Source organism: Aulonocara sp. 'chitande type north' Nkhata Bay, linkage group LG6 (assembly GCF_057382095.1).
Source record: "Aulonocara sp. 'chitande type north' Nkhata Bay isolate Kocher_YH1m ecotype deep benthic linkage group LG6, A_spYH_male_GT1.1, whole genome shotgun sequence".
NCBI lineage: Eukaryota > Metazoa > Chordata > Actinopteri > Cichliformes > Cichlidae > Aulonocara > Aulonocara sp. 'chitande type north' Nkhata Bay.
Genome location: NC_141349.1, coordinates 13,657,368 through 13,681,126, shown reverse-complemented (window position 1 = coordinate 13,681,126; position 23,759 = coordinate 13,657,368). Strand labels below are relative to the sequence as shown.

General features: G+C 42.9%; 1 protein-coding gene across 2 annotated transcripts in view; it reads left to right on the top strand.

The window, feature by feature from the left end:
• The window catches only part of mslnb (mesothelin b), a 48,361-nt gene that overhangs the window by 6,333 nt on the left and 18,269 nt on the right, over positions 1–23,759 (top strand). For both annotated transcript variants that reach the window (XM_086295072.1, XM_086295073.1), the window contains 56 exons: positions 1,106–1,218; positions 1,376–1,603; positions 1,728–1,802; positions 1,905–2,143; positions 2,783–2,867; positions 3,007–3,150; positions 3,278–3,480; positions 3,571–3,680; positions 3,775–3,893; positions 3,992–4,168; positions 4,520–4,551; positions 4,981–5,078; positions 5,216–5,238; positions 5,410–5,431; positions 5,524–5,551; positions 5,643–5,721; positions 5,813–5,959; positions 6,094–6,302; positions 7,033–7,133; positions 7,231–7,349; positions 7,453–7,629; positions 7,725–7,756; positions 7,857–7,954; positions 8,195–8,211; positions 8,303–8,324; positions 8,412–8,439; positions 8,539–8,623; positions 9,397–9,543; positions 9,657–9,868; positions 9,971–10,074; positions 10,320–10,438; positions 10,552–10,707; positions 10,946–11,160; positions 11,244–11,329; positions 11,668–11,804; positions 11,887–12,012; positions 12,090–12,280; positions 12,360–12,454; positions 17,834–17,961; positions 18,082–18,209; positions 18,295–18,412; positions 18,845–19,063; positions 19,162–19,332; positions 19,458–19,607; positions 19,703–19,767; positions 19,926–20,055; positions 20,463–20,542; positions 20,624–20,753; positions 20,900–21,090; positions 21,228–21,318; positions 21,432–21,555; positions 21,650–21,837; positions 22,145–22,306; positions 22,392–22,528; positions 23,268–23,410; positions 23,496–23,590. In XM_086295072.1, coding sequence (XP_086151198.1) covers positions 1,106–1,218; positions 1,376–1,603; positions 1,728–1,802; positions 1,905–2,143; positions 2,783–2,867; positions 3,007–3,150; positions 3,278–3,480; positions 3,571–3,680; positions 3,775–3,893; positions 3,992–4,168; positions 4,520–4,551; positions 4,981–5,078; positions 5,216–5,238; positions 5,410–5,431; positions 5,524–5,551; positions 5,643–5,721; positions 5,813–5,959; positions 6,094–6,302; positions 7,033–7,133; positions 7,231–7,349; positions 7,453–7,629; positions 7,725–7,756; positions 7,857–7,954; positions 8,195–8,211; positions 8,303–8,324; positions 8,412–8,439; positions 8,539–8,623; positions 9,397–9,543; positions 9,657–9,868; positions 9,971–10,074; positions 10,320–10,438; positions 10,552–10,707; positions 10,946–11,160; positions 11,244–11,329; positions 11,668–11,804; positions 11,887–12,012; positions 12,090–12,280; positions 12,360–12,454; positions 17,834–17,961; positions 18,082–18,209; positions 18,295–18,412; positions 18,845–19,063; positions 19,162–19,332; positions 19,458–19,607; positions 19,703–19,767; positions 19,926–20,055; positions 20,463–20,542; positions 20,624–20,753; positions 20,900–21,090; positions 21,228–21,318; positions 21,432–21,555; positions 21,650–21,837; positions 22,145–22,306; positions 22,392–22,528; positions 23,268–23,410; positions 23,496–23,590 — 6,848 coding nt within the window. The remainder of the gene's footprint in view (positions 1–1,105; positions 1,219–1,375; positions 1,604–1,727; positions 1,803–1,904; positions 2,144–2,782; positions 2,868–3,006; positions 3,151–3,277; positions 3,481–3,570; positions 3,681–3,774; positions 3,894–3,991; positions 4,169–4,519; positions 4,552–4,980; positions 5,079–5,215; positions 5,239–5,409; positions 5,432–5,523; positions 5,552–5,642; positions 5,722–5,812; positions 5,960–6,093; positions 6,303–7,032; positions 7,134–7,230; positions 7,350–7,452; positions 7,630–7,724; positions 7,757–7,856; positions 7,955–8,194; positions 8,212–8,302; positions 8,325–8,411; positions 8,440–8,538; positions 8,624–9,396; positions 9,544–9,656; positions 9,869–9,970; positions 10,075–10,319; positions 10,439–10,551; positions 10,708–10,945; positions 11,161–11,243; positions 11,330–11,667; positions 11,805–11,886; positions 12,013–12,089; positions 12,281–12,359; positions 12,455–17,833; positions 17,962–18,081; positions 18,210–18,294; positions 18,413–18,844; positions 19,064–19,161; positions 19,333–19,457; positions 19,608–19,702; positions 19,768–19,925; positions 20,056–20,462; positions 20,543–20,623; positions 20,754–20,899; positions 21,091–21,227; positions 21,319–21,431; positions 21,556–21,649; positions 21,838–22,144; positions 22,307–22,391; positions 22,529–23,267; positions 23,411–23,495; positions 23,591–23,759) is intronic.

Sequence of the window (23,759 nt, the reverse complement as noted above, 5' to 3'; positions counted from 1 at the left end):
GTACTTACACAGGTTATCAAAGTTTCATCTAATAGCTGTTAAAGTACTGCAAGCAGATTTGGAAATGACCGTGTGCCGGGAAATGTATCTGTATCGCCTTTCAGACACTCACACCGTGGCCCTTTACATGAAAGTTACAGTGCCAGTCTTTGTAGATCAAACATGTTAACATCATCTTAATATTTACATATTTACAACTCAAAGGCATGCAATGGTATTTCCTACAACTTTTTTCTAGAAGTGTCTCTCATTATCATGTGACCCTCAACAACTCTTTCACAAGCAACAAAGTTGCTTCTTGCTTGTACTGGCATGGAGACAGCACAGCACACAGCTAAGCATCTAATCATTTACTGAGGTTTGCTAAACAGTGTGTGGATGTGTTCAAAACAACAAATAAATAGGTTTTCTCAAAAGTTTTGAATGTTTCTGTACCAAATTAGCAGCTGTCACTAACTGAAGGTGCCAACGATGTTATAAATGTCATTCATGCAAAAAGCCTGTTTGCATAATAACGTCCAAATAAGCCTCTTGCAACAACTTGTGTTACTTTCTTGAGGTCTTTATTTGGTGGGTTTTGAGGTATTAAACAACATTTGTAGACAGAAAAAACAAATAGAAATAGCTTTTAAAGTGTTTAAAGGCTTTGATAAAAAAAAGGAGGCACCAAACTTACTAGATTTGGAGCAGTCACACACACAAAAACCCCGACAGGGAACACTGTGCAGGGAATGGGGTGGGGATTGCATTCTTCTGTGACAAAGAGGAAAATCATTGTCCAGAAGTTAAACAACACAGGACAGGGTCAAAGTGCAGCTAGGGCTAATAATGTGTTTTGTTCTTAATTAAGTTATTTGGGTTTTTAAAATGGATAAAATCAAATTTAAAAGAAGAAGCAAAGTTCTCATGTTAGACAATAAAGCATCAGAACCAATCAAGTGTTATGTTTTACTAAAATATGTTTGCAGTTTTTATCTTTGACAATCTGCATTTGTCTGCAGACAGACTGAAATTCATTAAGTCACAATTAAAGCTTCAGTTTGTTCAAATGTTGGAGCTAACTGCTAGTATGTACACAGTCGGTCAATGTGTGATCTGTGTGCAGGCTGTGTGAGGCCAGATGAGGGCAGTGCGGAGTGGCTGATGAAGAACTTTGGTGCCTTCAGTGTCATGGCCCGCTTGAAGGACTTTTCAGAGCTCAATGTGGTCTTCAATGGAGTGAGTTAAACTGAGCCTTAATTAAGATTTTATGAATTTTATACAGCTGTTTTTATGGCAATCTGGACACTACAGAGAACTCCACCACAACAAATATCGCTGCTCCACACTTCTTCCTGTTCTTCTTCTCTTACTCCTTTTTTTTCTTCATTCACAGCTGGAGGTTCTTAACTTGTTGTCTCCAGCACAAAAGGCCGAGCTGCTCATGAGCCCTTATGTTGCCAGTTTAGACAATGGCACATTAGCCTTGGTCTTCCACAGTCTGCTAACAGGGGAATCTGGCCCATCACCCACTGCTGGCCCTGGATGGGGCCCCAACTGGACAACCCCTGGGTACCCACCCTCCTATCCAGTACAGCTGTCACATCAGCCAGGCCTCCAACAGGTACAGTAACAGAGTGCGCATCCACCTGCAAAAATAATTGAAGATGTTTTCATCTCTAGAAAAAATATTCATAAAAAATTTAATTCAGTAAAATTTAACAGCCTCTGCTTCATTGCACATCCAGGTCGTAAATGGATTCATGTCAGCCTTCAAACCCATCGGGAGCTTTGTTCATAATTTTGTGTCCTTCACACGTGAGGTACACAAACACACGCGCACACTCATGTGTTGCCACTCTCTAAGCTGTCTAAACAGCTCTACAGCCAGTTAGAAAAAATGACCCCTGACCTGTTTTTTCCAGAGAAATCCGTCAAATATAAGAAGCACCACTTTGACCCAGTTCCTGCTCAACTGGACTCTTTCTGAGCTGGCTGGCAAATACCAGCCAAGCGCACCTGAGGTCCCAGAGGGACCTAACTTTGATGTGACAAATGTAGTAGACTGGTATCATTACGTTGTGAAGCCGCTGTTACGGAGGTTTTTGCCCGATGAAGAACTCCTGATGCATGAAAACATCACGCTCGCTTTCCACGAAGTGTTGTAAGTCGGAATTCCTCATTTACATTAATGGTTTCCATTGAAAATAGGAAAACTATCAATAATGCATCAGTGATGTAGACACATCAGCGGCTCTAAAGCTCTATCCAGCAACGCTCTGTTAAGCCTGTTTTAGCTTGTTTTTTTGGTTTGCTATGCTGTATAGTGACCCCATTCTCTTTGCTGTGCTTTTAAAAGCTCAATTTCTTCTTACGTATTAGTGCAGACTGAAATTAAGCTAAGAGTGGTATTAGAAAGCCAGTCTGCAACTAAAACAAATCTTTAAATAAATACCACAGTAATTAGCAGTCAGAGGCTTTAGCACCATTTAGGAATGATTATTTTTCTAATTAAGTAATTATCTGGTTTCAAAATGTGAGGAGAAATATACATAAGAGCATCTCATAGTCACTCAAGGTCAGAAGAAATTCACTAAGTCAATGTTACAATTTGCAGTTTTACGTTCCTTGTAGAACCTTCGTACTTGTCACTCTTTGAGGAACTTTTGTCAATTTCACATGTGCTAGAACACCTTTTAAAATGTGTCTGTTTGCCAGCATGGTCAGTGTGAACGTTGCTGTGCTGTAAGATGATGCATCACTATGTCTTTTGTGTTCAAGCGTGTTCTTTACTTTTGTGCAGCCGTCTGGACAACAGTATGGACAACATGACGGTGATTGAAATCCAGGATGTCTGTAGCATCACCCTCGATAAGAGCCCTTGCGGGGTGAGGTTTTATTTACCTTTGATTATTGACACTCGAATGTTTTGAATTCTTCACTTAAATTCCTGACATATAAAAAAAAATTGAATGTCAAAAGTTTTTCTAACTTCTGTGCCGATGATTTTTCTTTCCGTGCCGTCAGCTGACCGACGCGGTGGCAAACGTGGCTCATGTCTTGCACTGCGCTGCTCGTAACAACCTGACCATGACAGAAGCCGTCGTCTTGAAGCTGGTTCTAGAGCTGACTCAACGTCTGAACTTGCTGATCAAGGAGCTCTCCACAGCAGTGAGTACTGTCCAACAGCTCCACGGTGACTTATAGCTTCACAACATTGCTTTCATAGGCTTGTGTTTTCACTACACACATTGCAGCTTCAGCAAATCAATGCTTCCTCGTTCTTCATCCTCTGTAGAACTTCACGCAGTTGGAATCCGAGTTTAAGCAGATCTTCAGCGAGTCAAACTCAGCAACTCTGACCCAGGAGCACCTGATGGACCCAGCTTTCATCCAGCTCTGGTTCAAGGTCAAGCTGCTGCCCCTCCTGCCCGACGTACAGCCAGAGCTCCTCTCCTGCCTCAGCACCAAGAACTTTTCTTGCCCCGTTTACCAAACCCTGTGAGTCAACCGTTTTCATTTCTCTTTCATTTAACGAGAACGTGGTTTGGTGCAGTCGTTCTCACTTTGTCTTTGCCCTGCTGTGTGCAGTGTGGCGGCGCTCAGTGAACGCATGAACTTTTTGGATGCTGATCCGATGTACAGCAGCAACATCTACGAGTACTTCATCTACCCCTTCCTGCTAAATCACAACACCTCGGGTAAGAAGAGGACACAGACAACACAGATTAACACACAGATACTACAAAACCAGTTCCTTTGGCATTTATGTTAATGTTTGTACAAATGCTTCAGACCCCCAGTGTGTCTCTGCAGTTAATAACAGCGCAGAATGGCTGCAACTCAACTTTGGTTTCTTCTCGAGCTTTGCCTCTATCTTCGACTTCTACGCACTCAACCCTTATTTCTCTGGAGTAAGTTTGCAAAACACAGATGTGCTCAGACTTAACAGAAGCAGTAATTTTACTATACAGTAATTGTGCTCTCCTCTTCTGCTTTGTAACCCACTCAGCTGGAGGCTCTTGACCTCCTGACTCCAAATCAGATGGTAGAGTTGCTGCTGTTGACTCTCCCAACTCCACCAGAGAAAGACGTTGTCATCAGCCAAGTGTTTAACTTCCTGACGGAGTCACCTGCAGCCAGGAAGTACCCAGAGGTCCTCAGCGCTTTGGTCAGGCTCGCTGGAGAGGTAACAGCTTTGGCTGAGATGTGTACACAGCAAAATCTCCCGTGTTAAATTAACACTAGAGAGTGTACTGGAATATTTCTAACATTTTGAGTTATTTTCCAGTGTTAGAAGATCAGCACTGCTCGGTGTTAGTCATTGTTAATCTTCAAAACTGACTAGGTTACTTTTAAACATATAACACTGTCAAAAGTGTTAATTTAACACTCAACAGTGTTGTATTTAACACCCAGAGGAGTGGACCCATATAGACACTCTCCAGTGATAATTTAACACTGGAGATTTTGCTGTGATAGGTGTTGAGCATGCTTTAGCCTTTCTCAAATATTAATCATAAAATATGCAATTTTTCAGATCAATCCTTCCTGCGACATCTACAAACAAATGTGAGTAACTTTAACCGGTTTTCTGACTAAATGAACCTCACAATTCTTTCCAAGCTGTTTTGTTCAGTGAATCAGGAGAACTCTCTCACTGCAGACTATACCTGCAACCATGTTCAAGCTAAGGCTTCGTAGCAATGCATTAATGGCTAAAACTGAACCACTGCTATTGCTATTATTAATTCAGAAATGAAAACAGAAAGAGAAAGAAATGAGATTACAATATACATTGTGGCATTAATATAGCTTATTAACTGGATTAATACAGGATAATGTAGAAAATTAATTACATGACAGGTAGTCATTTTTAATGCAGATTTAATTTCAGCTTTCAATAGTGGACATCACAAAAACAAGGTCTGAAGGTCTGATTGGGTAGCTCTCTATATACTCTTTATTTACATGTGTGTTTTGTGTTCTTTTGTATTCCAGCTTTACACAGCTCTATGCAGCCATACCATCTCTGCCTCCAGAAATGGAACCAGTCACCTGGGCCACTATAGAAGCCCTGATAAACATTGCACCTGTCGGTACGTTTCACTGCCTCACAAACACAAAGACAAAAAACGACTGAGTGCACAATGTAATGGCTTAAGCTAGTCCATGTAAGTAGACCTAAACCTGTGCTTTTGCTGACTGAATATTTTTTATTTTCTGATTTGGACAGAGTGCGTGCCGGCGAACCTCAGGGTGAGATTTTTTCTTCTATACAATTTAGTTTAAATCCTAACAAATCACAACAACTGTTGTCTTTTCTGCTCATATCACATCTTAATTTGAATGCTCTTAAGCTGTGGTTGTCACAACGGTTTGAATAATATTTCAATCATTGTTTTAATTTGTTAATCCCGTCTTTTACAGTGCCCGGTAATCCCGCTCAATGGTAAGACTTTTTTTTGACTGTTGCCAGCGTAAACACTAATACATTCTGTTTGTATGATTTCTGAAAAGAAATAATTTTCTGTTTTTTGACAGAAACTCAGAGCTGTGCAGGAGTCAACAGGTAACCCTTTTAATAGGATTTACATAGTAAGCAATGCTACTGCAGTTGTTTTCTATTCTGACGTGTATTTCCTGTCTTGTGTGACCCAAAGCTCTGATCTGCTGTCTTACTTGGACACCTTTAATCAAGTTCCCTGCAACGTCCCCTTGGAGGAATATGCCTGTGCACAGGTAATGATTTACTTTAACAGAGCCGGTGAGGACTCATTACTGTTTATTGCAGAGAATAACTACACGTCCTCTGTCTCTTTCACACATCCAGCTGGACAACTTCACAGCCAATCAACTGGCATCTCTTCTGATGTGTAATCTTTCTGGGAACAGCGCCCACTCCAAAACTCTGTGGAAAATCCTGCTCACTAAAGTCTCCAATGTTTTAAACCCAGCCCTGGACATCCTGGCTAACATGGTTAATGACTTTAATAAGCTTTAACAAACAAATAAGGATTCATGAAATGAATCATTCAAACACTAAGTTACAAGAATTGTGACCTGGGGAAAAGTTAATCCGCCTTTAAAATAACTCAATTATCTCTTGTTTAGCCGATGCCCGTGATTCCATCAGCGCCACAGGTCTTGGATGTGATTGGAGAGATCAGAGTGTCGCTGCTGACAGATGAGCAGCTGCAGAACAGCGAAGTTATCAGGTTGTGGTTCTCAGGCCGCCTGAGGAGCTTCTTGCCTTACGCATCAGGAATGTTTCTGCGCTGTCTCAGCAGCACAAACCTGACCTGTCAGTCATACCAGGAAATGTGAGTATTTGTCAGAATTGCTGCTGCACACGCCCAACAGCATGCATCCAGTGTGGTTCACAGTTCACGTTTTGATTTCCAAGATTCATCTGTGAAGATGAACCCTTCAGAGGATTTCTGCAATTAATATTTCTAAATTTGATCTGAACTTCATTCAGGTCTAGAATATTTCGTGTCGTATCCATTAATAAAAAAAAACTGTCAGCGAATGGAGTGTGGAGTTGTTAAAGAAAGACGCAAAGGGCATGGCAAATCATAGGGCATGGCAGAGAGAATTAATCTGCAAAAGTTCACAGTTTTACTTACAATGACATCTCAGTTAGCTGTTAGTTTGCTATTTTTCATATTTAAGATGAGTAATTACATAAAAAAAAATCAGTCGTAAATGTAAGGAAGCGATAATAACGATTCATTATCAGATGAAAACAGTCTGGAAAATCACAAACAAGTCAGTAAAGCTGGCACATGGCATGAAAGTAAACCAACCTTCGCTGTAACATCAAGAACAAAAAGACAAGTAGGACAGGAAGTGTAGAAGGCACGCAGATGAGACTAAATCAAGAGTCGAAATACAACAATACAACAACGGTTGGTTTAGTCAAAAATCCAAAGGGTTCTCTGTTATATCCATGCAGTACAAATATAAATTTGTTTTTCAATTACAAAATGTTATTGGTTAGTTAGTTCTCTTTTTTTTTCTTTTTTCTTTTTGCCGTGATTTCATTTTCAGACTGCAGACGTTTATCAGCCAGTTTAACCAGATGACCTCAAACCAGCAGCAGTTGGTCTTGCAGGATTTCATACTGCAGTTCCTGACGCAGCCACGCTCAGGTACGCGCATGCTTCGTATTTTAATTTAACAACTAAAAAAATAAAATTAAAAATCAATCATTTACAGTTATTTCTACTTTTTCAAAACTTCTTCTAGATTCCAGCTGTGTGTCCACCTCCAACAGCACTGCAGTGTGGATACAGCAGAATTTCGGTCCATTTTCAGCACTTCTGTCGCTCACTGAGCTGATCCATCTCAACCCACAATTCAACCCTGTGAGATGGGACTTCGGTTAATTGACGCGATTTTAAAAAATACAAACAAACAAAGCTGGGAACTAATAGAAATAACTCTCACTTGTTTCGTATTTCCTTTTAGATTGAAGTCTTGACACTCCTGACTGCACAACAGAGCGCAGAGCTGCTGTCGCTGTCGCTTCCAAATCTGCCGGACAAAGCTGTCATCATCAACGCGCTCTTTGACTACCTGACCGTGTCTGCTGAAAAGAATAAATTCACAGAGTTCCTGACCAACCTCACCGTGTTCATTCACCCGGTAAAAAGAGCAGCTGCCTTCCTGTTAAGTCATCATTTTTACTTTCCTGTGCTTGTTAAAGTAATGAATGATGTTTGCTTTCTTTCTCCTCCAAGGAAAACTTCACTTGCTCTTCATACAAAACGCTGTGAGTTTCACATCTACTTATACTCGGCACTTTTGAAGTGGTTAAACTTTTTTATATAATCTGGCACTATGATTAAAATCTGTGTGTTTACATGTTACAGGTTTGCCAGACTGGACTTGGCCATACCTGTGGTTTCTCTTGGCATTGTTGCAACTATCACACAGACTAAAGAGGCTCTATCCCACCAACTACCACCTGGTGAGTGTTACATCAACATAAAGATTTAGAACACTAATTCTCAAAGTCTTATATCCAGCTTTGTCTCTTCACTGTTTCATCTTATTCCACACACCACCTACTCTATGGACACGCTAAATGTAAATTGTCAATAATTAGCAAGCGTCAGGAATAACATCCAGTCTAACTGTAGCTTATTACTGAACTGATTTTTTTTTAAATACATTAAACTGATTTGCATTTCCTGTGTTTTTATTTCAGACTGCATCATTGGAGAGGTAATTGTATGTTTTAGATTATTTGTTTTGTCTTACATTAGTCTTAATATAGTAGATTTGTAATGTGCTCTGTGTCTGTTTCTCTTACAAGTGTAATGTCAGCACGGCAAATGGTAAGTTCTCCACTTCTTTATGCATAAAAATGCAATTTTTTTTATTGTCAATTTATAACTTTTTTTTTTCTCCTTTTTTTGGTACAGCAACAGATATCTGTATCGGTTTGAACAGGTAGGATTTACATGAACCTGTTGGAGAGTTTACTTTTTATGCAACGTTGTCCCAGATGTCAACAAAGTACCAATCACATGTTTTATTTTGAAACCACAGAACAGCAGTGCAGCTCCAACTCACCAGTGCACAGACGAGCGGAAACCTCTGTGACTTGGCCGTTGAGCAACTGGCTTGTGCCTCGGTAAGAGCGTCACATAATCTTTTTTAATTTATTTATTTTTTTGCCTGTCCCATTTGGTTCTTTAGCCGTCAGAATTGTTGTCTGAAGACCAGCAAGGATACCCAACGGATTTACTTTGCCAAATGGATCATCACGGCCTTGCCGTATTGGTCCATTTGATCGACCTTTGTTGTTATCATTTATTTTATTTTATTTTCAGTTGTTACAGACGAGACAGACATGACTGAGGGATAGAAAAGGGAGAAAGAAAGATGAAGGAAAAGAAAAACAGAAGGGAAGAGGGACAGTGAGGAAGGGCACTTAAAAAGAGAAAGAAGAGAAAAAAAATCTCCTGGATCACCTGTTGAGAGAAAAAGAAGAGAAAACAAGCAAAAAACCAGAGCAACATACTAAACACAACACCGTCACGTTAATCTAGCTAAGTGTAAACAGCAGTAAATACTAAATATTGAATGTTGTTGTGTAGCAAGCAGGACCGACAGCGCAAAATGTGCTTGGAAGTAGCAGCCAATAAAGGTGTAGTCTATGTCTATGAACAGTGGACACCCGCGTGGACACCTGTGTGGATCAGCGTGCTTGTATTCAAAAGGTTTGAGTGTGAGTGAACCGAGCCGCAGGCCCAGAGGCCGGAGGCCCGAGGGCCCCTTTGCCCCGGAAGAGGCCTGACCAAGCAAAAAAAAAAAAAAAAGCGTCACATAAGTCAACAGCCGTCTGTGATTCAGCTCGTTTTCACTTTCACTGTGGAGTCTAAACTGTTCTCTGTCGTCACGCAGCTGTCAACAATAACAGCAGAACAGCTGGCAATGATACTGAAGTGCAACCGCTCCTCCAGCTCGAGTGGGTCCAAATCTGTCTGGAAACTTGTCCTCTCCGAAACCTCTCAGGTCCTGGACCAGGCTCTGGATCTGCTCGTCAACACGGTATGAAAGCATTACACAATATTTTGTAAGACGAGAAGAACCTTCTGCAAACCGTCTGTTGTTGAAAGATAAGAAAAGTCAGTAGTTACATCACATTTTGATCTTTGTTATAGACTCTGGACGCCAACAACCCAGCAGTGTCCGTGATTCTGGACACCATACAAGAACTCCGAATAGATACTGTCAACACGGCCACCCTCAATAATCTAACCTTCATCCAGACGTGGTTTGGCCGCCGCCTTCTCCCATTTCTGCCAGCTGTTTCACCTGACTTCCTTTCATGTATCTCCACAAAGAACCTGACCTGCAGCTCCTACCAGGCCATGTAAGAAATTAGACCATACAAATTACATCAAATGTGACTGCCTTTCTTGGTATACCAAAAGCCTGCCATTTTTTAATTAATCTAATCCCAATTTCAATTCAGTCAGCAGATTTTGAGTCAACTCCGGCCACAATTGACGTTTGCCAGGCAGGTGTCTGTCTACACGCACTTCATTAAGGTTTTCCTGACCAGGAACAACAGCACAGGTACACTGCTGTATTACAGCCCAGTAACAATCAATGGCAGCCTATTAACAGTTACAGTCTATGTATTGTTCACGTCACATCTGAATTAATCCAACATTCACACATGTTGATAGAATTGGTGGGATTCAGGAATACAGTAATCCAGGGTGGTCACGTGTATTGCAAAGTGACATAACAATGTATGATAGATGCTTTTCCTTCAGCACAATAAAGCTGAATTTCCTCTGTGTGTGTTTGTGGTTCAGACCCCGCCTGCAGCTCAGGCATTGCCACCAGTGCACAATGGCTGCAGGTGAACATGGGAGGTTTTGCCTATCTTGCGACGTTCCAGGACATTCAGACGATCTACTCCAACTTCTCAGCGGTGCGTTATGATGCACTGCATTTTCTGTCTTTACATCTGTTTTCTTGTGGGGTGGGGTTTCCCTCTGTGATAACCACAACTGTCACTGACAACATGTGTGTTTGCATATGCAGATGGAAGCCTTGTCACAGCTCACGGTCAGACAGCTAGCCGAGGTGTCCACAACACCTGGCCAGCTCACAACTTCTGAGCAAGTCAACATGGTGATGAAATATGTGCCTGACCAGTCTCTGGCTGCCTTCTTTGATGATTTCTCATCTGTTCTCCTGGTGAGCATACATCATGTTATAAAGTCACCTGGTGTGTTTTGTTGATACTAGAGGTCAAGTCAAGCTGAGTTTATCTGTTCATCACATGTAAAACATTCATACGTTTTGTGTTTATGTTTGCAATGATGGTAAACTCTAACATTTTTCTGGTTAGTCTTCTCACACAGAAGTTGAAGAAGGTCCTGTTACACCTGTTACATCTAAAAAACATGATTATTACTTTTGGTTTTTTCTACAGGCTCCTGAAGACGCATTGCCTTCAGTCGTGAGGTCAGCCATGTTGCAAGTTGTGTTTGATCGTGCAAACCTCTCCCTTCCTTCGATGAGTGATGCGGACGTAGAGGTGTGGCTTACCTCCCGGCTGCCACCCCTGCTGGTACAACTTTCACCAGGACAAGTTGCACCTTACTTCGGAATACTGGCAGGACGGAGCTGCAGCATTGAGCAGCTGGGGTGAGCACAAAGCTTCAAGCACCATATATGGAAGTATTTAAGCAATCTGACTGGAAATAAACCTTTGCATTTTTTTGTTTCAGTGTACTGAACCTGAACATGACTATCTCAACGCTCAGCACAGACACACAGCAGAAAATCTATGATCAAATCCTCCAGACCCTCGGAGGTAAAGCTAACCCAGGAAACCAGTAAACTCAGCTTTAATTTTTTTTGTTGGATGCTTTATGAAATTGGGCTGTAACATTCCTGTAAGCGAGTAGCCCATTCACATTTCTTAACATAATGGCTGCCAGCCTTGTGAAAGTGAGAGAGGAGTCAGACATTGAGTTTTCTCCTATGCTCGCTCTTGTTATTTTTTCATTAAACATGTATGTTTGTCACATTTTATGTGAATACAACAACAAGTAAAACTTTATTTATTTATTTTATTCCAGATGGCTTAACAAAGCATGAGGCAAACTTCCAATATTATAACCTAGTTTGTGTCTCCACCTTTTCCTCTAGGTCCAACACCTCTCCGCTGCTACAGTGACAGCTACAACACCAGTTTCTATGGTTTCCTGGAGCAATCTTTCATGGGTTTCCAGTTTCCCAACCTCACCGCCTTCCTGTCGCTCATGCCTCCTGACAGAATGAGTCTGGTGTGTTGACTTGAAAGATATCAGGAGTAAATATGATAAAGCAAGAGGGGAATGTCTTAATTTATGTCTTCTAATCTTCTAGATCATAAATTCCATCCCTCCATCGGAGCTTGGGGATTATCTACGACGTCCTAATGTTGTCGACAACAACGCACAGCTCTGCATGCTCTTCAACAGCTACAGCCAGACACCACAGTTTCTAGAAACTGTACGTAGCCCAAGGCACAAGCAGAAATGCAAACACAATGCAATGATTAAACACATTAATCTGTGCATTGCCTCCAGGAGTCTCTGCCGGAAGCGGTGAGGCGCTCCATCCTGCCCTGCGTCTGGCCCATGGCCCTCAGCAGCACCCAAACGTTGGAGGTGGATGCTTGGTTTGACCAACGCCTCAAGAACTACTTGCCCTTCCTCACAAAGAGCCTGATCAGTCCCAGTGTCATAAACAGCACCTCCTGCCTGGCCTTCCAAAAACTGTGTGTTTTACTACAGCACTAAATCCTGCTTTATATGTTTTTTTGTTTTGTGTTCTGATTTAAATTTGTTGTGTTTCAGTGTCTCAGTCCTTGGGGTATACAACTACACTACTGCTGACTTTGTGAGGGGAGACGTGTACAACACCATCAGGACTTACCTTTACGTCGGCTCAAGTAAGTCTCTCAAGAATGCCAGGGTCAAGGATCAAGTGGGATGCTAATTCAAGTGGGGGGAAAAAGACATTGATCAAATGATATTCTACATGAAACTGAACAGCAACCACATGTCACCTAAAAGCACAACTGCCTGAGCACAATTTAAATTAAAAGGAAAATTTAGTTGTACACTGTTAATAACAACACTTCACCGAGTTCTTTTGATTCCTCAGAGGCATCCGATGGAAGACGAAACACTGCTCAGTAGACCATTTAATACTTTATTACTTCTAGAAGGGAGATGCATCCTGCATGACACGCTGCCGATCCCAAAATGCTGCTGTGCCCCTAACAGTTTTATTATAGAAGCTCTCTCATTCTAGTCTAAACAACAGTGTCTCAGTAACTTTCCACTAGAGATGGTCCCCTCTTATCTACAGGCAAACATGAGCGAGAGTCTGCAGCTTTCTACTCCCAAGGACACCTGGTCTCATGCCTTTATTTTTCAGGGCTGTGTCCGCTTAAAATACATTATATAACTTTATAACACTTATTATTAAAAAAGCATAGCATTATTGAGGCACTGCACATTATTTAATTCCAACAATACAAAATTCAGGGAATTGCAATTTTTCAGTTTCCCTTCATTTTGCAGCAGATTGTTGTGCTTTGGATATATCTGTATATATCTAATACTCAACTGTGTGTAACAGTAGAACAAAGTCAATACACTCAGTAATGTGAATTATGAGGATACAGTATATCTCTTAAGGTTTGCTGATATTAGCCAACGTTGTCACTCTCTGCCTTGCTACATTAATACCCGAGAAAGAAGCAAAGCATTAACATGATAACAAAGAGCTCAGACAACCATACACATACAAAGTAATTAGCTCCTTTGCTGTCACTGGTAGATCTTCATTTTTTGCAGTTAGCAACCCTTTATTCAGGACTTGCTTTTCCTTTAGAGTCATTTTCTTTAAAAAAAAAAAAATTATTTTATTCACATACACATAGTATAGTACACATACAGTATAAATACATTAAAAGCAAGACCGCAGCAATTTTTCACTGATGCTTGTCCCCGTCATCGTTCTTAATAAGGTTCAAAGTGTCACGGGTTGCCAGGGCAAGACGTCTGAATTATAAAAGGACCCAAACTGCAGGTGGCTTCTGAAGTGAGCGAGCTTTATTGTGACAGTGATGTACGAAACAAAGGAAAGGGTGGCAAGAAACAGAACTGAAAACACTCTAAACTGGGGAAAAACTAAAACTTAAACAACAAAACCTGAACATAAGTGAGGGTAACTAGCAGGGAGGACAGCGCGGGGAGAATGCACAGGCAGACAGAGGAAGATGCACGGAATGACAGAGGGGAATAACGCAGACGAACCATATTTAAAATTAAAGGAATTTGGAATGTACATTGTGCCTGGGTTTAGAGTGTTTGGAAGAGAGTCCTGTCTCAGTCAATTATAGATGATGTGAGAGGGAGGGTGTGTGTGTTTAAGGCCCGGATGGCTTGGGGATAGAAGCTCCTCTTGAGTCTCTCTGTCCTTGCCCGGATGATGCGGAACCTTCTACCAGATTGCAGAAGTTGGAACGGGTCCTTCAGTATCTGCGCTGCTCTAGTCCGGCATCTCCTGGTGTAGATGTCCTGAAGCGGGGGGAGAGCAATCCTGCAGCAGCGTTCTGCTGTACCTGTCATGCGCCGCGGCGCGCGTGCACAAAAGGATCCAGACGCAGACTCAGCGCTAACAGAAAAGACACTTTATTATAATAACGAAAGGCGACCCGGGAAAACTAGGGAGCAAAACAAGGAACTAAAAACCCAGGGAAACAAGGACACAAGGAAGCCGGGATCGGGACCGTGGGAGGCTGCAATAGAAAGGGGAGAGGATTACTAGGGAGCTGGGAAGCGGGGAAAACACATCAGGACTGAGTTAGAGTAGGGGGCTTACGATAGAGCGGGACCGTGGGAGCTCGGGAGGGAAGTGTGGCAGTCCGTGAGCAGGAAGTCCGTGGAGATAGCGAATGGGCAAGATGATGCACCAAATGATCCAGTTGAGCCGGATGACAGGCAGGTGGCAGACGCCGAACGCCGGGTCGAAACCTGGACACAAGTAGGCGGATTAAACACAGTTCCAACCAGAAGTGAATGCACGCTTTCGTGGAAGTCTAGTTACCACTGTGAGGTGATTAACAGACTGGCGTGGAGCATCCGTCAGTGCCGGGTTAAGTAGCTCTTCATGTAATCACCGCGATGGAGAGCAGGTGTGTCGGTGTTGGCCCGGCCCGGGGGTGTGGCTACCCGAGCATCACGCATTCCACAGACACAGGACGACGGACCATGACAGTATGGATCACTCTCTGGAGAGCTTTTTGGTCCTTCACACAGCTGTTCCCAAACCACGATGTCATGTTCTGTGTGAGGATGCTCTCCACAGCGCCTGTATAGAAAATCCTGAGGATCTTTGGAGAGACCCTGAACTTCCTCAGTTGTCGTAGGTGATACAGGCGCTGCCTAGCCTTTTTGGTCTGGACCTGAATGTGGGCAGACCATGTCAGGTCTGAGGAGATGTGGACACCAAGATACTTGAAGGACTGCACCCTCTCCACTGGAGCTCCATTGATGATAATGGGCTTGTAGTCTCTGTGCTGACTCCTTCTGAAGTCCACCACCAGCTCCTTGGTCTTGCCGACATTCAGCTGGAGGTGGTTGTCCTGGCACCATAATGCCAGATTCTTCACTTCGTCCATGTAGGCTGCTTCATCGTTGTTGGAGATGGCACCCAACACCACTGTGTCGTCAGCAAACTTCACAATGGTGTTGGAGCCATGGGTGGCCACACAGTCTGAAGTGTAGAGGGAGTAGAGCAGTGGCGAGAGGACACATCCCTGAGGTGCTCCTGTGTTGATGGTGATGCTGTTAGAGACGCATCTACCCACCCTCACCACCTGAGTTCTGCCAGTGAGGAAGTCCAACACCCATGCACACAGACGGCTGTTAAGTCCCAGATCCCTCATCCTTTTGGGAACAGTCTGCAGGGCACTATTGTGTTAAACGCTGAACTGTAATCAACAAACAGCATTCGCACATAGTTACCCTGTTTCTTGTCCACGTGGCTGAGAGTGGTGTGTAGGACGTGGGCGATGGCATCCTCTGTGGATCTGTTGGATCTGTAGGCGAACTGCAGCGGATCTGTGGTGTCTGGGATGGAGGAGGAGATGATGTTCTTCAGCAGCCTCTCAAACACCTTCATTACTACCGAGGTCAGTGCAACTGGCCGGTAATCGTTCAGGGATGAGGGTTTGCTGTTCTTGGGCACAGGGATGATGGTGGATCTTTTGAAGCATGTGGGGACCACAGACTTCGCCAGGGACTTGTTGAAGATATAAGTGAACACACCTGCTAGCTGGTCAGCACAGCAGCGCAGCAGACGGCCGGTGATGCCGTCTGGCCCCGCCGCTTTCCTTGTGTTCACTCTTCAATGCCGCTCGGACGTCATGCTCCGCGATGCTGGTCACCGGTCTCTCGCTGATGACGTCACTGTCCTTGGTAGTCAGGCGGTAGATAGCATTAGCCGCCTGGCTAACCTCAAAACGGGCATAGAACTGATTCAGCTGATTGGTGAATGCAGAGTCGGCGTTGATCGGCGCAGTGTCCCTGGCTTTGTAGTCCGTAATGGTGCGTAGTCCATGCCACATACTCCGTGTTTCGCCCTGGTGGAAGCGGTACTCCCGGTACCGGCATTTGGCATCTCTCACTGCGCACCGCACGCCGTATGAGGCCGCTTTGTAGGCGCTCATATCGCCAGTGGCGAGACCCGCGTTGTAGGAGGCGGTCCTGGCGTTTACTGCAGTGCGGATCGATCTGTCCATCCATGGTTTCTGGTTTGGGAAGCAGGGCTACAGCTTTGTAGCCCTGCTTGTATGGCGTGTAGCAGTGATCCAAAATTCGATCCCCCCTCGTTGGACACGAGACATGCTGGTAAAAGTTTGGCATGACTTGTCTGAGGTTCGCTTTGTTAAAGTCTCCTGCTACAATGAGGGCTGCGCCCGGGTCCTTGTTTTGAAGCGAACTCAGCACATCATGTAATTCGGACAAAGCCATACCTATATCCGCTTGGGGTGGGATGTAGACCACCGTGGCGATGACCGAGGTGAACTCACGGGGCAGATAGAAAGGGCGGCACTTAATGCTCAGGAACTCCAGATGTGGCGAGCAGCCGCTGGAAAGCGTAGAAATGCTCCTGGCATCACACCACTTTCTGTTTACCATGAAACACACTCCTCCACCTTTGGTTTTGTTCGACTCTGCTGTTCTGTCCGCGCGGAGCACAAACAATGAATCCGACGGAGTTACGGCCTGGTCCGGCACGGTGGGGGTCAGCCATGTCTCCGTGAAGCACAGAATGTTGCAGTCCCTCATGTAACGTTGGAAGGTGACCCTTGCTCTTAGGTCATCAAGCTTGTTCTCCATGGATTGTACATTGGCCAGTAGGATACTGGGCAGTGGTGCGCGATGCGCCTGCTGTCTCAGTCTGTTCCTAATACCAGCGCGTTTCCCCCGGCGCTTCTTTGTTCTACGCCTCAGATGAGCGGCCCGTCCTTTGTTGTTCTCCGCGCCGCGTAGAATCTCTGGCAGCCAGGAAGGGTCGGGTTTAAAAGTGTCCAAGATTAGATGTGCAACCTTGTCACCGATGTTTACAAGTGATCCGCTGTCGTATACTATAAGACTAGAGGATTTTGGGATGTAAACCAGAGCAAAAAATAAGTAAAAAACAAGAAAAGTGGATAGTCGGAGCGGAGCGGTCAGGAAGGCGTCTGGACGTGGCCGCGCCATCTTGGTTAAGAGACACGAACCTTCAAAATAAAACAGGAAACACAAAGACTGAACACAACACACAAACTTAACACAGACTGGGGGACACAGAACACAGGAACATGAAATGAAAGGAGAGTACAAAAACCCAGAATAAACAAAACCACAGAATAATAATAAACTTAAACATAAACACGGAGTCACAGACTCTGGACCATGACACAAAGATTTTGCCTTTTGTAACTTTGTCTTGATTTAACATTTTTGGATTTTAAATAACTAAAAAAACAGGACAGTTAATGATTGCTTTAACTTTAAGGAAATTATATTTGCTTATATTTAGACCAATCGGCAGACTGTTGGATAACATTGTTTATTCCAGTAAAATCTGCCAGCTACTGTAGTAACAGTTTGTTATGGTCAGCATTTTTTATTACTTACTTTCTAGATTTGACTTCGAGAATTTACAGCAATTTAAAAAAGGCTATGCTGGAGTAAAATTACTATAGATTATATTTTTATTTATTCTGATCTTTATCATTAGTGTTTATTGTTAACATCTTTTTTTTTAGCCTCAAATCCAAAGTGTTACTTCCCCAGCGACTCACAACTGAATTCCACAGCTTGGTTTGCTCAGTACATCGGGTCTTTCGTCTCTTTCCTCACTCTGGACGATGTTGTGACATTTGGATCTGAGTCGGTAAATAATCAACATTGGTGGAAATTTTGAACTGACGCTTTTCTACTTGGATTCAAATGCAGCAAAAAAACAGTTGATAATTTCATGACCTACAGACGTGCTTTTCTCCCCTCCTTGCAGGTCATTCAGGTCTTCACAGTGAACCTTCAGAACATCGCTCTTTTCAACACCTCTGTCTTACCTGCAAACCTCACAGAGTACTACACCACCCTTTTGTATCAACAGGACAGCAACTTCAACCCCTTACTGTGAGTTTAAATCTATACAATATGTTGCGTTCTCCAGCCACAAATCCTGCATTTTTCTGTAAGTGTTGTTTAACCTTCTTTGCAGCCTTCCTATCTTGTTTCGGTGTGTCGCTCCTGGTCCAGCATTTACCCAACTGAGTCCAAGCAACACTTTGATAGTTCTGCAGAATCTCACAGTTCTCTGTACGAACCTGGACCCACAAGTAAGAAACATTTAAAGAAAAGAAAAAAAGCTATTTGTGCAGTCTGCTGCAAAAACCTAACTACATTCAATACAGGATAGGTAAGGTCAACTAGACATGAATGTTATAAGATTTCAATCTTTCAGAGATTCAGCATCTTGCCTGGTATTTTGGTAAAAAGTAGTTTATTATTTCCTTAAATTTGTCACCCACATAAAATTGGGTTTAGTTTCACTTGCAGGCTCCTGTTTTGAATCTGATGTTTATTATTTAGAGTGGTGTAGAGCTCTTTGTTCTGGCGGTACGTGATTTTAAGAAGGGTGAAATGGAAAGATGAATAAAAGAGCACTAAGCTCTCCTTTTATTAACTTGATAAAGTTTTGTTCCCCAGAATATTTACACTGTAGACATAAGTTTGACTCTACTGACAAAGTTTTCCTCTCACGTGTGAAGGTCACAGCTGCTTTGGCAGGTAACTTTGGTCAGAACATTGACTCCACAGTCATTTCTGCCCTCGGCAGCCAAAGCACTGGCATGTCGCTGAATCAGATCAGCTCAATCAAACCCCAGGACTTAATAAACTCCATCGGCACTCTCTCCACTGTGACGGGCTGGAGCGAAGGCCAGGCCATGACCATCATCCAGTCTCTGCTGTCTTCGGGCATCATACAGGTTGCAGATTTTAGACTGAATCCTGACTTTAGAAAAATCAAAGTCATCTTTGTGGTCATGTTCACTTATGCGTGTGCTGCTTCCATCCTTTCCACCAGATCAACAGCTCATCATCGCTGATAAGTCTGGGCACTCTCATCATTGGTGTACCTTCCAGAGTGTTCTTGAGCATCTCTGGTAATCAGCTGATAAGTGCCTCCCAAACTCCTTCACTGGTGGCAAACCTCCTTTCTGGTCCTCAGATCATCCAGCAGGTCTTTGTCAGTCAGGTATGACAGGTTTTCTGTTATAACTTGAGCATGATTTGAACTGCACACTTCCATCAGCTGCTTTGGATAAAGATAGAAAGCTTTCCACAGAGAGTTAACTCACAATGCTTCCCATCTCCTCTCAGATCATATCAGTGAACACCAGCAGCGTGCAAGTGATCCAGAACGTTCCCAATGACCTGGCCACTGAGATCCCTCGATCCCTGCTGGTGGGCTTCTCCAGTAGCAACGACGTTATAACCATACTCAACAGAAAGGAATGGAAACCGCAGCAGGTAGAAGATGAAACCCTCAGCTTAGTTTTTATTGTCGTGTTGTGCTACATGCCTGTTGTTACAGACTCTTTTTGTTTGTTTGTTTGTTTTGTTAGGCTGAATTGTTCTTTGAGTTGGTAGCTACAGAGAGCGCCTCTGCACAGCTGGGAGGTCCAAACAAGTGAGTTCAAATCAGTCTAGGAGATCAATCAAAACAACCTGCAAATGGGTTTGAGTAGAGCTAACAGTGTATATGTGTGTGTGTGTGTGTGTGTGTGTGTGTGTGTGTGTGTGTGTGTGTGTGTGTGTGTGTGTGTGTGTGTGTGTGTGTGTGTGTAGTTTGTCATCCTCTGTGCTTCAAGGGTTCACATGCACTGGAGTGAGGAACATTGGCAATGAGCAAGTCAAGAACCTGATCAAAGCCTGTCGGAGGTCAGGCAGCAGGAAGGTTAAACTAGTGGAGTCTCAGGTACAGTGTTCAAGGCATTTATGGGATATTTAAAATCTCCTTCATATCTGCTCAAATATTAAAAAGTGAACATATTGGACATCAAAGGAGAAACTAACAATTGTTTAAAACACACTTAAAACAATATATACGTACCCTGTGAATCGGGTTATATAGATTACACCGTATATAACTCTGGCACATAGAGTTAGGGTAATAAATGTTTGAACAAAGATGCAATTTTTGCATGTTGCAGCTGCACACCACCACAGTGGATTAAAGTGCAGACTTCCAGCTTTGGTGGAGAAGGCAAATTACAAAAATGCGTTACCATCCAACAAGTCATGGAGCTTTCTTACACATGTTCTCCGTCATAAACGGGGACGATACAAGGTGCTAATTATTTTGCCTTTTTTTTTAATCAACAGCTGACCTGCATGTACACTTACATTAAAGACGATGCTGCCAACTTCAACCTCTACCCTCCAGATGTGCTGCTGTATTATGAGTAAGAATCCTGTCTGTTTGTTCTGAATTAAAGCTGAATGGTGGATGCTACAGCTTGTCACACTTGTGTTTCCTCTTGCAGTTACTCACTGGTGCCGCAGGCCAGCTGCAGGGCCTATTTCACAGAGTTGGGAAATGCAGACTTCTCTGTCTTCTCTGCAGCGCTCAGCTACAAGCGCACTGCCCTGTTTGAAAACGCAAAGAGCTGCTTGGTGAGTCCTCGAACCACAAATCACTTCTTGAGCTCTAAAGATTAGATGTATTAATAATTGCATGAAATGGAAATAACTGTCATCACACCAAGGTTTTGTTTAATGTTTTGAGTTGAAATGAATTTCTGTTTCTTTTATTTTCAAAGGGCATAACAAACACAAGCTTAACTAAAGATGAAATATCAGTATTGGGAAACATGTGCTGCATCCTGGATGCGTCCTACATCCTAAACTCAGATTCATCCATCTTGGAAAATCTCAAAAGCTGCCCCAGCCTCACTTCTGCTCAAGCAGCTGCTGTTCAGGCTCAAATAACTAATGGCAACACAAGATATGGGTACGCAAAACGCTTCACCGCTGTGGCAGATTTTCATTCCTGTTTGTTTGTTTCCTTGTCAGCAGATTTACATTTTTACATTTGGCCCTTTCTGTCCTTCATAATAATAATCACCGTTCTGTTTTCGTGATAACCAGAGATCCTTCAGTGTGGACTGAGCAAACTCTGAAAGACCTCGGGATGCTGCCGCTGTATATGTCTTCAACCTTCTATGATCACTTCAACACTGTGAGTAATACATGACCGCAAACATTTACATTTTTTGATTTTGGTTTCTGTTTTTTGCTGTTAACCTTGTTCTTTATGCGCATTTCCTTCTTTCCCTTTGTTCTTGTGAGCAGAAAACAAAGAACAACTACTTGAGGTACTTCCTGGGTGTTCTCAAGGAAAACAACGTGGACAGTCAGAAGATCGGGGAGCTGAAGAGCGCAATAAGGATGTCCATTCCTAATGAGGAATCTACAGGTTGGTTTCTTTCTGTCAACTGCTTGGTCCATGTATTAGAATCCAGAGAGAATTTACTGTTTAACCAAAAATTGTTTCTCTTTCTGTGTTTCAGCCACTGACTGCACTTTGGGATTCATAAACCGTGTGACTCTTGTTAATCTAATATTCCCCTTAAACTATGATATAAATCAGTTCACCAGCTGCCTCAATTCCACCATTGTCAAAGACAACTTGGATGTCCTCGTTAACCAGGTGCAGGAGCAGAACTACACAAAGATTGTTCTCAGCAAGTTGCGAGAGGTAAGTGGCAAAAAAACTCCTGGAGCCTATCCCAGCTGGCATAGATTTAGAGGCAGGTTAGGCCCCTCCTGGAGAGCAGGTTTAACACACAGAAGCATTCAGAAAAACATAACACACATTCTGACCTACGGTCAGTTTAAAATCAGTATTCGACCAAACCCCGTGCATGTTTTTGGACTTTGGAACGAAGCATGAGAACCAGCACAGACACAGGGAGGGCATGCAAAGTCTGCAACGCTGACAACTTCTATTATTTAAGCTTTTGCTATCTAAATTTGAGTCTAAATATCTTCTGACTTTTTTATAGGCTTACAGTGCCAGCGGCATCATCCCAGAAGATCAGGTTCAGATCTTAGGAGCAATGTCCCGTAGTGCCACAATGGAAGACATCAACATGTGGACTATTATTCAGATCGACACACTCGCTTCTTTGATGGATGCTTCAAACGGGCCGTGGGACCCGGTTCTGGTGAGCAAACAGAAGAAAAAATCTGAACGTGAGCTTACTTTACATGCTTGTGTCTTCACACCGATGCTTGGTTCTCCTCATCAAGGCCAAAGCCATCATCTCCAAGTATCTGAGTGTAAAGGGGAACAGTCTCGGCAGTGTGGAGCTCAACGCCATTGGAGGACCAAACCTGTGCGCCCTGGATGATGTTGTTATCAGGAACATTTCGGTTGAAAGCATCAAGTAAGGCGTCAGAGCTGTGACTATGCATGAGTGTGTGTGTGTTTGGAGGTTATTTTTACATCACATTAGCAGCAGGTTCTCAGAGTTTTACCCCTAATACTGCTGGATAAACAGAAACTCACTCAGGAACAAGGTCACACGGAGCTCAAATTTTCACTCGCGACAGGGAAGCAATTGTCTCCAACCCACTTCAACTTGCTTTCCCCCTGTAGGTTGTTTTTATTGGTTACACACATGAATATTCATAGAGCTTGTTGCTGTATTACCTATGAGAAATTACTATAACTGGTTACAAAGTGTGATTGTGTTGTGCAAGCGTGATTATACATTGTGTGTGGTTATATGATGGGAGTGCAGCTCTCCCAGATTGTTGTTGGTAGAATCTGTTCTTCTCAAGGCTGCTTGTTCCCTTTATCAATGTCATGCACGTAGTCATATGCGTAGGTTACCTAGATAGCAAGCAGAAGCATTCTAGCTTTCTAAATGGCATTGTGTAGGTTTTTAAATGGCAACCTACAACACGTACATTAAACCTAACACAGGTAATATCTGGAAGGTACAAGAACATGTTGGCTAAAGGTCTGTCAGGGATCCTGTACTTACAAAGGCAGGTGAACCCACATAAATCTTTAAATTATTATTTAGATAACTAGAAAAAAAAGTCTGATTTAATGATAAATAATGTTATATGAATTCCATAAACTCAACACACCATTCCTGTGTGTTTTATCTCCTGCAGGAACGCCGATGCTCTGGACATATCCAGCTGCACCACTGAGAAAAAGCAAGAACTGTTTTCCCTCACATATGAAGCATTTATCACAGACAAACACTCAATCACTATCTCCACTTCCAGTTACCAGCTCATACAATCTTACCTACGTAAGCAAACAGACCCGCATTCAAAAAAAGCATCATTTAAACAGCTGAAAGTTAACGTACCATTAATTTTTTTCCATTCTTGCAGCGGGTGCAGATCTTAGGTTTATCCAAGATTTAGTGTCTGCCAATATCAGTATGGACGTCCCGATCTTCACTGGGCTGCTTGAGAGTGTTATACAGGTCAGTGCTGCATGTCTGCACTTTGAATTCTGAATTTTAGACTAATTTTGAAAAAAGGTTTTTATTTTTTTTATTTATTTTGGGGTGGGGGTCTTGCATCATAGTTCCTCAATTTATTTACTTCACTCAAACCATTAGATGGGGCTGATAAGTTGTAAAACGAAATTGT